At 32.8% G+C, this 13,681-nt stretch overlaps 1 protein-coding gene across 1 annotated transcript in view; it reads right to left on the bottom strand.

Moving 5' to 3' along the window:
* LOC137617867 (C-type lectin mannose-binding isoform-like) overlaps nt 1–5,727 on the bottom strand; it is a 6,940-nt gene extending 1,213 nt beyond the window's left edge. Inside the window, exons 1-2 of the mRNA XM_068347816.1 lie at nt 5,613–5,727; nt 4,417–4,539 (exon numbers count right to left, since the gene is read on the bottom strand). Of these exons, the coding sequence (XP_068203917.1) occupies nt 4,417–4,539; nt 5,613–5,727 (238 nt within the window). The remainder of the gene's footprint in view (nt 1–4,416; nt 4,540–5,612) is intronic.
* Nucleotides 5,728–13,681: the final 7,954 nt, after the last annotated feature.

Raw genomic sequence — 13,681 nt, 5'->3', positions numbered from 1 at the left:
ATTGATCGAATTAGACTGAGATTAAACCTTTTTTTTATTCATCAGTAACTCTACGTAAACTAGAGGAGCACTCAGTAGAGCGCAGACCTCCACCGCGGCAGCATATTTCACGACCTTTTTCTCAACCTTGACATTAACATGTATTAATTGGCGTGGATTTGCATACACTCAAATATGAATCAAGTTTTAAGTCTGTAACAATGATGTCCAAACTTATGGCTGAATATGTGAATTGGACATTTAGCTTGACTGTGACCTTCACCTTTGACCTTGAGCTTCATTTGATAATTTCAGGCTTTTTACATAAATCAATCCTTGCAAGTTTCATTATTCTCCTACTAAAATTGTGGCCAGGAAGCTGTTCACACACAAACACACACATAAACAAGGTCGAAAACATAACCCCCTTCCAACTTCGTTAGAAGTGAAAATGAAGAGCTTAGGTATTGATATTTAGTCATACTGGGAATATAAATCCATCATTGGGCCAGTCTACATGGATGTTTAAATGTATGATATTTTGTATACATATGCATAAATATTTGTATATATATATATATATATATATATATATATATATATATATATATATATATATACATACATATATATATATATATATATATATATATATATATATATATATATATATATATATATATATTGTTTATATATATACATATACACACATATATATACATATATATATATATATATATATATATATATATATATATATATATATATATATATATATATATATATATATATATATATATATATATGGTGGCGAAAATAAGTTTCCAAATATTTTTATATTTTAAACTTTCGCATTTATTGAAATATGATTACTTCGTTCAACCAATATAGTCTGATAAAATTGATTCGAATCGTGTGTCGGCAGCAAATATTAAATGGAAAATCTTAAATTCAGTATTCTCTACTCCTGAAACCTAACTGGAGCTCAGTTAGTCCGGAGAGATATCTACGATTTTTAGACATCGCTAAAAAACTATATAATAATTATATACAGTGTATATATATGTATGTATATATATGTATATATATAAATATATAATATATACATATATATGTTATGATGCTTGTATATATTTCGTTTTTCAGCAATTAGGCGTTTTCTCCCTCCTGAGAGAGAAAAAAAAAAACAACCCAACATTCTTTACCACATTCGGCTTTTAACTGATAGATTTTGAAATAACCTCTGTGCAGTAAAGCTTACAGGACTTGAGTAGCTCCAAACCTCTTTCATACAAATCTTAGTAGCAACGCATCGAACCCCCCTATGTACATTGCACCATTCATCTCATCTTGCATCTATGGGTTTTAATGTTCCTGACTTGCAATATCTCTTTCTTCGCGACATCTGTTCCGTTCACTTTTGAATTAAACTATTGTCGTCCAATCTCTCCACAAAACTGAACCACCTCAAAATAGGTTGATCTTTTATTTCATTCATGCTGGAACCTTTTACTACATTTCTAAAAAATACATGTCGTTCTTACTCGACACTTTTATTACACAAAAAACTTCATGTCAACATTTTCACCTTTATTCTTCCATTTGTATTAAACATGGACTCTGCACTTCCTTGAAAGAGGAGCTAATCCAACAATCTGTTATGTCCCACCTGGTTTTCACGGACAATTCAAAGCTTTTCCCAAACCTTTGCATGCATCTTGCTACCTTTTTTGTATCAGTTGTTTTGCGACCCTTCCCTCTAATTTTATCTTAATTTATTATACTTGCTTATAAGCACCCTTATGAATCAATCTTTATAATTTCTATACTATCCATATTCAGTACTCCACATTCCACGTTTCCACTTAATCTCGTTACCTTACTGTTGCTCATAGCTATCAACCCCTTTCTCTTACAAACCTTTTTAAATTCTTTAGCAAACTCTTAATAGTTTCTCTTCCCAGCCCCTAGTCTGCACAGTATCATGTAAAAAAGACGTTAACCATTTCAGAATATTCAGGACTCATTTTATTATTACATAACTTGTATACACACTTATGTATGTAGACTAGTACATACAACTTTCAGCCATCTCCCACCCATCCTTAGGTCTCAAGGATGTAAATAGGTTGTGGAAGCGAATAAAATCTATTCTGTCGTGACTCGTGAGCTCGGCGCGAAATCAGGCTCCACATATTGGTAATTCCAACATCGTTACGGTCCAATTAAAATTAATCACTGACCTTATATGGGATTTTATATCTTTATATTGAATATATTCTATTTGGGGCCAATTCCATTGCATAGTAAGTGGATGCCGTCTTTATAATGAGCCTTTGAAGGAGGGTTACCTGGCAGGTGGTATTCACCTTTTAATAAGTCAATCTAGATGACGAGATTTTTAGTTTCACGTAAATTCTGTTGTTATAATTGTAAACGATCAATTAGAATTAATAGGACCTCTTCTAGCATACTAATAAGACTTAACAATATTGTCCAGCAGGAACCTCTTGAAATATTGATAAATAAAGCCAACAAATGAAAACACTTTTAATGCGAGTGTTAGAATTTATGCTCCAAGTAGATTGTAGAGAGTATTAGTGGATCTTGTTGATGATTTCAGTACCCATTCTTACTAAATACAATTCCTGTACTAATCCAGGAGGGTTTATCCTTATCTGGAGACATTCTTCTGAAGTAGCCTAATGACTTTAATGGCGAAAATAGTATATAATGTATTCCTTTGGTATTGGTTAATTTTGGTTGATTTGTTTTGTTTTGTTTGATTTTATACCGTTCATGATAGAAGTTAAGCAGACATTCATATATTGTGTCTCGCGGCTTTGCTTTATTCAGTGTTAGAAGTTAATCGCACATACATACATATATACATATTACAATTATATGTATATATATATATATATATAATATATGTATATATATAATATATGTATATATATGTACAATATATATATATATATATATATATATATATATATATATATATATATATATATATATATATATATACACACATACATATGTATGTATATGCTTGTGTATGTGCTCCTCATAATTTAATTAGACATACACCCACACACACACATGTATGTCTATCTATCTAGCTATCTCTCTCTCTCTCTCTATCTATCTATCTATCTATCTATCTATCTATATATATATAATATATGCATATATATATATATATTGTGTGTGAGACTTACAAAAACATTTTAAAGTACAGTGATATTTGTATTTATTCCAAATTCATAGTGTATGATGATTATTTTATTTTAAAAGACTTTGTCTCTTGTATTAGGAAAATGGTTACCACGTGTATGAGTCTGTATGATATTATTGGATGTTGACAAGTGTTATCACAAACAATATTAACCCAATTGACATGTTTGAAAGCTAAAGTGTAATTCTTCTTTTGAGAAATATGTTATTTTACTCTTTTATGATGACAGTTATTAAAATAAAAAAATGACCCGTTAGTTGCCTATGATGGCATAAGGTAGAGTTTCTGGGCAGAGTCAATAACAGTGCAAGATTGTGATAAACACCTATTATAATTAGGTTTAATGTATTACCTAAGGGTAAATATATCACTTTAGTGAGATCGGTGTTACTGTATGGACATGAATTGTGGTTGACAACGAAACAACATCCAACAGATTTTGAAGATTTGAGAACAAAGCCCTCAGAAGAATATTGGGAGTTAAATGGCAGTACAGGATTAGAAATAAAACTATAAGAGAGATAACCCGAGTGCCATATGTGGATGAGATCATGGTGAGGGGTAGATGGAGATTGTTTGGGCATTGTCTTCGCACTGCCCAAGACAGATTAGTTCACCAAACTTTCAACGGGGCTCCATAAGGTAGTAGAAGAGTTGGAAGACCCAGGCCTACATGGTTGAGTACTATGAAGTGTGACGTAAGAGATGATGAATGGAGAAGTATTGAATTAAAAGATCAAGATAGAGACGACTGGCGAAATCCAACCGAGGCATTTGCGTCAAATGACGTAGGAGATGATGATGATGATGAAATATGAATAGGATCTCTGATTCCTTTTAAAGCTATGGGTTTTCTTGAAGAGTGGTCTGGATTATTTTAATAAGGAATGGGAGCAGGTGTAGAGTATTTCTGGCCAAGGTAACGGCCAGTACTGTCATGTGCATAATAGAAGATTTATCCTGAAAAAAGTTTAGGTTTTAAGTAGGAAATTTAATTTTAATTTTTATATTGCGCTTTCGGGGTTATTCTTTACGGAATTCGAGATCACCTACAAGTAAACACTAGAGTTGCAAAACATGATTTTGAGCCATTTTACAATGTCACCAGAATTTACTATTGTTCATTAAAATGTTTTAAGATAAATTATACAAATTACCTATAGTAATGCAATAGATGAGATACTTAGGGGTCTTACCAATGAGGTTGCTGTGAACGGCCCAAAACGGAGTACCACGGTTCACCCTTTCCATGTCTAACCAGACCCAGTCATCCTCCACCTCCAGATCTGAAGCTCCCAGCCAGAATGATCCTTTGATTTCTGAGGTTAATTGCAAAAATGGGGAAAGAATGTAATATTGAAGGGGAAGGAATTGTAGGGGGAAATGAACACACACAAGAATGAGATATATACTGGAAAAACAAATTAGATTAAGATTTCGTAGTTTTATTGCATTCTAGAAATTAATATTGCTCCAGTGGAAGGTAGTTATTTTGGTTTGCTCAGATATTTTATGCATTTAATTAAAATTATAAGTAAACTTGTTTCGTGCTCTCTTTATGGGATATATATATATATATATATATATATATATATATATATATATATATATATATATATATATATATATATATAATTTGGAATTTGGAATTATAATTCTATCATTCTATATATACACACAAAGAGTGTGTATGTATATATGCATACATACATACTATTTGTATGTGTATATATATTATATAAATTAAATGTCTATAATTTTATGCATACATATACATACACACACACGCATATATATATATATATATATATATATATATATATATATATATATATATATATATATATGTGTGTGTGTGTGTGTGTGTGTGTGTGTGTATTGTATGCATAGAATGATAGAAATTTAATTTAAGATGAAACCTTTTCAAGTTGATGACATTGAACTATAAAATATATTACACTACAGCCTATGTTGGCCTTGGGTCTATTTGTAACTATCAAAATGAAATCAATGTAATTTTTTAGTAATTCAGACAAATTTTAATATATCGATTTTAATGTTCAATTGATGTCGAAATATTAAGACCCCTAAATTGAGTTAAATTTTAGCTGAAAATGAAACCATATGTATAACTTACATACTATGAGGTAGTCCTACCTCATAGTATATAAGTTATTATTTAGTGTGTGTATATGTGTATGTATGTATTTACGGTATATATATATTTATATATATATATATATATATATATATATATATATATATATATATATATATATATATATAATATATATACATACAGGTATATATAGTATATTTACCCGTTATATAATTCATATATAGATTGTAAGAGTATATATTTATTATACATGTATTACATAGTAATACTTACGATACTGTGTGACATATTCGTATACTGCCCGTACAATCCTTCCTGATGTCATCTTGGCTAGAGCGGCTGGGACAGTGGAGCTTTCACAATAGATTTTGGCATCCTCCCATGGCATTACGACTTCAGTGTGGAGTGCATAGCATTGGCCACCAATGTCTTCAAAGCCAATTGAACAGCCCTCACCTCCTGCTGAATTATAATTATTTTCATTATTATTAGTCGGTTTTGAGAACGTTTTTCAAGACACAATATAACATATCTATATCACTGTTTTACCATTTTAACCTGCTGTCTGAGTAAAGCGAAGTGACATCAGGAATCGAATAAGTTTGATAATCCTTTTTCGTTGATAATCTTTCTTCGGTGTGTTTGAATTACCTTGTAGTTTTAAATCAAGAATTTTTCTGGCGTAAAATAATGAATACTGCTAATTGTTTGTAATCAATAATCAAAATAAATGTAGATTTTCCCTAATATTATATTTATACTTTATCAACTTCATCAGTGCTCTATTTTAAATAGATTTTAGTTCGATGTTACATTTAATAAAAATTGTAGGTATCAGAATTTATGGATAATCTTAATCTGACATAGAGGTTTCATTTTGAAATTGAATATCTGGTGTCACAAGAGTATTGAATACATATTGATATACAGAGTTCCTGTGACTAAATGAATAAGTTAATGGCATAAGCTCAAGGGAACTTCGGTAGTTCCGGAAGCGAAGAACTGGAAAACCTATAGTCCATTTCTTTTAGCGATGCATATTTGCACCAACTCGCAGCGATGCCCTTTTAGCTTTGAAAAGTTTCCGGATCGCTGATTGGTTGGACAAGATAATTCTAACCAATCAGCGATCAGGAAACTTTTCCGAGCTAAAAGGGCACCGCCGCGAGTCGGTGCAAATATGCATCGCTAAAAGAAATGGACTATAGATATAGCATTTGAACAAGTATTTTGTTAATTACACTAAGAATCTTTTTGAAGGTTGTTAGTGTCGCATAAGATGCACCGTAGGCATTGTTAAAGGGTCTTGCAATTTATCTTCAACCCATAATACCTATTAGCTTTCCACATCACCTTTGTTCCTGCTTTCTTTCGTCTTGCTGTCCAAATTCTTCCAAGTTAAACTTCGTAGTATTGTTACAGTGTAGAGTCGTATGTCCCAATTTATATATCAAATCATCAAGAATACCCTCCCAAGAACATTGTTGAGAGTGCATATAGATTAAACTCCTTTTTTGTTATTTTTACTCCTCTATCATAGGCATATATCTATTTGCCCGACTATGGATTGCTTCTATAATTTCACACTCAAGGTTCCATACATCATTTGATTTTCAAGATTTTAATTCCAACATCTTAATCCTCAAACCATTTTTTTTTCATAATTCTCTAATCTCATTTTTGTATTTTCATAGTTCTTAATATTCAGTTTTGTAATCGTATTTTTAAGTAATTTTTTTAATCTTGTAATTTCCAAAGCTCATTTCTGTAAATAGAGATCTTTCTTCACATCTATTATTCTGTTCTTCGCCGGGCGTACGAAATACACTGATGTAATGTCTCTACAATGCAGTATAATATGTTTGTGAAGGTAATGGACACCTTTAAGAATGGGGTTTTATTATAGGAAAGGAAATTCTCCCACTTAGGATTAACCTACAGACATTTAAGTATCTGTATAAAGCAATCCGGAAAATAGGATGTGCCTTGTCAATTCTGTTTCCCAACAACAAATCTTGTTCCCAGGAGAACCAGTACTTCAATGGGCTACTCCTAGACAGAGTCCCCACAGGCCTCTCTCTACCAGTAGCTGAATACGACAGTTCCAGGTGGCATTTATCAATAATTGATGAAAGGTCTCCGGCACATATCTAGGAAACGACGCTATTTGCTACAAGGAATATTAATGAATTTTCCAGTACCTGCCATTCTCATTCTAGCACCTGCAGTGATATAGATTAGTTTTATTGAAGACTAATCAAGAACGTTTCTCTTTGTTTAGGTATATAGAATTGTCTTTCACTTGTACGGTGTATATGGTTTAACAATAGATTTCCGTATAAATCCTTGAAAACACGGCAATATGAACCTTAATTAAACCATAATGATATTGTTTGTTAGTTGAAAGTAATTTTTGCCTAGAAATTGATCCACAAATTAGGAATAGAATATTTTGAACCAAGTTGAAGATTAAACTCAATATCTGCAATAATCGGTTTCGGTTAATGGGGCAGAGAATTGCAAGCATATCAATTTGTTCTACAGTATATTTGTTTGATGCAGATGTATGATGTAAATACCTTATAGGTTGACAAATACCAGTATCTTGGCAGCTTTTGTTTCTAGGAGCAGTTCCCTTTAAGCAGATGCGCTTGTCAAAATTCATGGGTTTTAATATAAGCTATTCATTGTTGGCCGAAGTTTTATCAAATACTGTATATACCAAAATCAACAATAGAACATAAGATTTATCACACCCTCGGGCACAAAATAAGAATAGTTAAATTATCTTGTTTAAATAAATTGCAAATAAGTTTAAATTCCTTGTAATAACTGTAAATAATTTTAGAATTTCTTTATGACGGATCTTCAGTAATGTAACTTTTAGCATTCAATGGAAAATTCCCCGAAGATTTTTTATTTTTTTGTCCGGTTTCATCGAGGAGTTTTTGAATCTATACCCATGCACATAATTTGAAACGGTTATCCTCTTCAACCTTTCAAGCAAAATATTCCAAATAAAACAACCATCACGTGAACGTTACTGCAAAACGCTCTCTTCGATGGAAGTCTCCGTCAAAGTTTCGTAAAGAAATATATACGCGTCCAAACTACAATACACCAATTAGCCTAGGCTGTTTTCTAATTAGTTAGGTATGGGAAAAATCCTCGCAGGCCTTCTCTCTTTCTTTCTCTCTCTCTCTCTCTCTCTCTCTCTCTCTCTCTCTCTCTCTCTCTCTCTCTCGGAGGCCTCGCTGAATAACTGGCTGAAGGCTTCACCTCCCAGAAATTAAATCAGTCCTAAACCTCTTGAAGTTTCTCTCACGTACTTCAAAGATACTTCGTCTTGGGCGGCAGGGAACAACCTTGTATCATTTGTTGAGCGATGATAATAACTTTCTTCTTTGTGTGAGGGGAATGTTAGAGAGAGAGAGAGAGAGAGAGAGAGAGAGAGAGAGAGAGAGAGAGAGAGAGCAATAGAAGAAGGACGACGCCTGGTGTTTATTGATTTAATTAAAGAGTAAGATCGAAGAGACGGATAATGTTTTTCTACGGGAATTCGCGTTCTTATTGTTTTTTAAATCAAAATCTTCGGCATGGATAAATTTTTGTCTCTGCATTTATTTTCACCAAGGCGTGGTTTGGCATAACTTACCATGTGAATGAGTAATATCAGTGCTATGAAGATTTATGCTTTTTCATTATCCGATCAGTTAGTGTGGCGTATTTTTAAACTCAAATTTTGTGTAATCTTTTAAAACAGTCCTAACTTTAAGTGGTGGAGAGAGAGAGAGAGAGAGAGAGAGAGAGAGAGAGAGAGAGAGAGAGAGAGAGAGAGAGAGAGAGAGAGAGAGAGAGAGAGATATTTTCTCATTCTTAACCAAGAAAACGATCCAGGCTAATTTGTGTATTGTAGTTTGGATGGGTATTTCTATATAAAACTTTGATGCAGACTTCATCTATGACGGAAATCAGTTACAAAATGTGAACAGAACTTCAATAGTTCTTCGCCCCACTTACTCAGTAATATTGCTATACGGTGTAATACTACGTCTTTTTTGTGATTTGCTCAGTTGGCTTTTATTAGTGGTGATGGTCAATCTTTTGTATTCCAGAACTGACTAGTTTTTTATGAGAACCATAAGTAAATTGATACGATCTTTTAATATTGCTATTGCTTGGATGGTATTACTGATTCTAATGTTTATAAACTCGGCCGTTCAGCGTATTCTCTTTTCAGTCGAGCTTGACAAAATTACCTATAATCTTTATGCTGATGTTAGTTGTCCTTGAGGTTATATTTTCGAGTCGGTTTATTTATTTAGTTGTCTGTGTACAGGATTACGTCCAAGCTACTCAGTGTATTTCGACGACATTTTCACCACAGACAGATTTTAGGTCATGGACGACCCTATTAAATTTTAGAGATGATCCGGATTCTAAATCCGGATTTGCATTTTTCATAATTTAAAGAATAAATTGACAGATTTTTACGAAATCTCCACCACAAATAGATCTTAGGCCATGGGCGACTCCATTAACTTTTGGAAGTTATCCGGTACCGGATCCGGATTCTAGATCCGGGTTTGCATTTTTCACAATTTTACTTGCCTGTGTGTCTGTTTGCGGACAGGATTACATCAAAACTGTTCCACGGATTTTGACGAAATTTACACCACAGATAGATCTTAGGTCATGGGCGAACCCATTGAATTTTGGAGATGATACGGATCCCGGATTCTATCTAGTTTATTTATTTTCCTGTTTGTCTATCCGTGGACAGGCTTACGCCAAAACTACTTGACGGATTTTGATGAAAGTTTTTATCTCAGATCTTATGTCTTGGACGACGCCATTGAATTTTGGAGAGGATCTGGATCTGCATTTTATCGCCATTTTAAAAATAACGTCAAAACAAATAGACGGAGTTTTACGAAATTTCCACCATAGATAGATCTCGGGCCATGAACGAGTCCATTAAAATTTGGGGATGATCCGGTTCCAGATTCGGAGTCTGGATCGAATGTCTTTCTTTTTGTGTCAACGTGCGGAGGTGAGAAATCTCTGATTGCTCCTTTGTTTAGTATCTTTTCGACGGACACTACTGCATCTATCAAACCATGTGCAGCTCAATAGCCTCTCCATAATAACCTTCAATTTTACATTCAGGTTTCCTTGTTTGGTAAGGCTACTTGTGCTTTTTTTTTCTTGTTGGAGGGTGGCGTTACTGCCGTCAGTACACCTCATGCAGTACAATGTAAGCATTCCGTATTTTTTTTCTGTGTCAGCGTAAGTATATAGCTACACCCACTTTTTTAGCCTTCCTCTTCGCCTCTGTTCCAGTTTTCTTTTTCTTTCTTGCTTTCCAACCTCGCAGGTCTTACTTTATGGTGTAACAACAAGGTTTTCCTCCATCTGCTGAATCAATATTTCTGGGCCCTATGGCTGAATCCCCAAACCAATGAACCCAAATCACGTACTTTTCTCTCTTTGATCAATATTTTTTAGAAAATATTGGATGCTGCATTTCACATTACTTTTAAGACATTTGGACTATTATGTTATATCAGATCCTGATAATTTGTATTTTCAAATTTGTTAAAAATATAACAACTTTGTTCTTTCATTTTTACATTTATGCTCATCGTGTGTGACAGCGATGTTAATGATTACAAATGATAAAAGTTACATTTATTTGCTTCGTTTACTGCTGATTCTCAACTACCATCTAATGTTTTTGGTTCTGTTCGTGAATTAATGCTAGAAGCTTGGTGCAATTGTAAACTACTTGCGTACTTACATCATTCCAGGTGAACGATTGTTCTGTTAGCATTTGTGTTGTAAATATCCATGGGCACTCTTGTTAGGCGATATGAGAACAGAAACAAATCGCTTAATGATAATTTTGATTGTTACGATTGCATTTTGGTCTTTTAAAAGCTGCTACTAGAAATCAGAACAAAACAAAGGGGCGCAGTGTTGATTTGCGATTGGTTATTCTCTTTACCCTAAAGCTTACTTCTCCAAAGCAAATATTACTTTCTTTTGGCGGTATCAGTGCATACTTCAGTCTTATGTACGGTTCAGCTAGCCGTTACTTTTTGTGAAAAGAAAAATCTAAAAAAATAGACTGCTATTATAACCATTTATCAATCATTCCAATAACTAGGACATGAGAGAAGATTAAGCGTGTTTCTTTACTCGTACACTTTTATTTAATCTTTCACATAAGAAGATACGTTAAATGTAAGTACTATGACAACTGTTGTGTTGAAATCTAAATATATATATACATTTATATATATGTATGTATTTATATATATATATATATATATATATATATATATATATATATATATATATATATATATATATATATATATATATGTATGTATATATATATTATATATATATATATATATATATATATATATATATATATATATATATATATGTATGTATATATATATATATATATATATATATATATATATATATTTATATATATATGTATATATAATATACTGTATATATATAAATGAATAAATAAATAAATTCATAATCCCCCAATAGTCTTGATCTGCATCAAAAGTAATATATCATAAAGTCAGTATCATGATTGTATAATAAATTTTTATTTCTCTTTCAAAAAATACAAAAGCACAAGTTAATGGCATTGCAACCAGCGTAATAGCTTTCCACGGAATAATTCCTAAGATTCTTTGAATGTTAATTCGGAAGTTTATGTCAGACATATCATTCCATGTTCATTATTCTCCATTGAGTTGCTAAAACAATATCTAATGGAAGGGTTTGCTTCGCATACATGTATATGTTTTGGGGGAGATGAAAGGGTTTATGAAATCATTTTACTTCCTTACAAAGAAGAGACAATCTCTTGGCATGCTTCATCAGTTGATGCTATGATATTTTTTAATGGTACATTTCTCTTCAGTCCTTAGAGTGGTCTTAATTTAATCCACTGAGAGAGAGAGAGAGAGAGAGAGAGAGAGAGAGAGAGAGAGAGAGAGAGAGAGAGAGAGAGAGAGAGAGAGAGAGAGAGAGAATGCGATGAGGGGAATGAATAATTTGAATATGAAATTAGTGTAACGCACAAAAGAAAAGTAATGGAACAGACTGAACGAGATGCAAGGAGAGGAAGGAATGTCTTAAGGAATTAAAGGCACTCTATGTGGTTAATGCAGTGGATAATAACGGGAGTTATCAAACAAGTTGAATTATTTAATTAAGACGGAGAGGGTCATGATGGATGGGAGAATGGCGTCGGAGGGGAGCGTAAATATCCGGACCAAACCCCTCCTCAGTAAACAAAGGATCTCGGACGTCCTCGTCCATTGTGTGATGATGATTAAAACTCGTCATGATTAAGGGTCTTGGGGGAAGTAACATGGCCACACCATCATTATCATCATAATCATCCTCCTCTTTATTCTCTTTATCGTAATTGGAAGGTGATCGTTTATTTCCACCTAAATACGTAATCTCTGGTTATCTAATGTAATGACTTCTTACCGGGTGATTAATGTACCTCTTACTTGGCACTATTTCGTTACTTTTCCAGGCTTTTTTTTTATAGATGTAGATGTATAACCCTTTAAATGCTCCTCTTCTTTTTTATCCCTTCCATCCTTGATATGTGGGCTATATTGTAATTCCAGATATTATATTGTATTTTTCATTAGTGTGTGTGCATATTTGGTCCGTTATTTGTCAGTATATTTGATCAGTGGATTCTGTGGTGGTTCAGTAGTCTTAATGTAGTAACATTCCACATCCTTCCAATTTCCATCTTCCCATGTTATGTATTTTGTATTGTGTAAATGGCCGATAAACGTAAAATATTTTCCTAGAGTGAAATAGATTTTAAAGAATATAAATTCGATTTTTAATCAGTCATTAATCAAACAATATTGATGAACATATATAATATTTTCGTAGTGTCAGATGGATATATATTTTATAAAAACGAGTTTTTGCTTTGCATTAGTCACACTAGAATTATAAAGGGCTTGAATTATCTATGTATTATTTGTTGCATTTTATCTCTCTCCTTTATTCGAGGAATATTTTATCTCTGTCCTGAAATGATCCTTTTTCAAGGGAAATTTGTGGTGCTATCCATTTCTCGAGAAAGTTTCAAGGGGTTTTCAGCATTACCTCATACAGGGGAAATTGCAAACCTGAACGATGTTAAGGAATGTTCATAAGATAGTTTTTTTCTTGAGAAGTTTTCAGCGCAATCCGTTTACAAGGGATGTTTTCAACTCTTGAGACGATTTGCTTGAACAGTCTGATAGGAAATAGCGACCCCATGTAGGAAT

This window comes from Palaemon carinicauda, chromosome 24 (genome assembly GCF_036898095.1).
Source record: "Palaemon carinicauda isolate YSFRI2023 chromosome 24, ASM3689809v2, whole genome shotgun sequence".
NCBI classification, from domain to species: domain Eukaryota; kingdom Metazoa; phylum Arthropoda; class Malacostraca; order Decapoda; family Palaemonidae; genus Palaemon; species Palaemon carinicauda.
The sequence above is the reverse complement of the archived record's forward strand: the minus strand, read 5'-3'. Positions and strand labels throughout refer to the sequence as shown.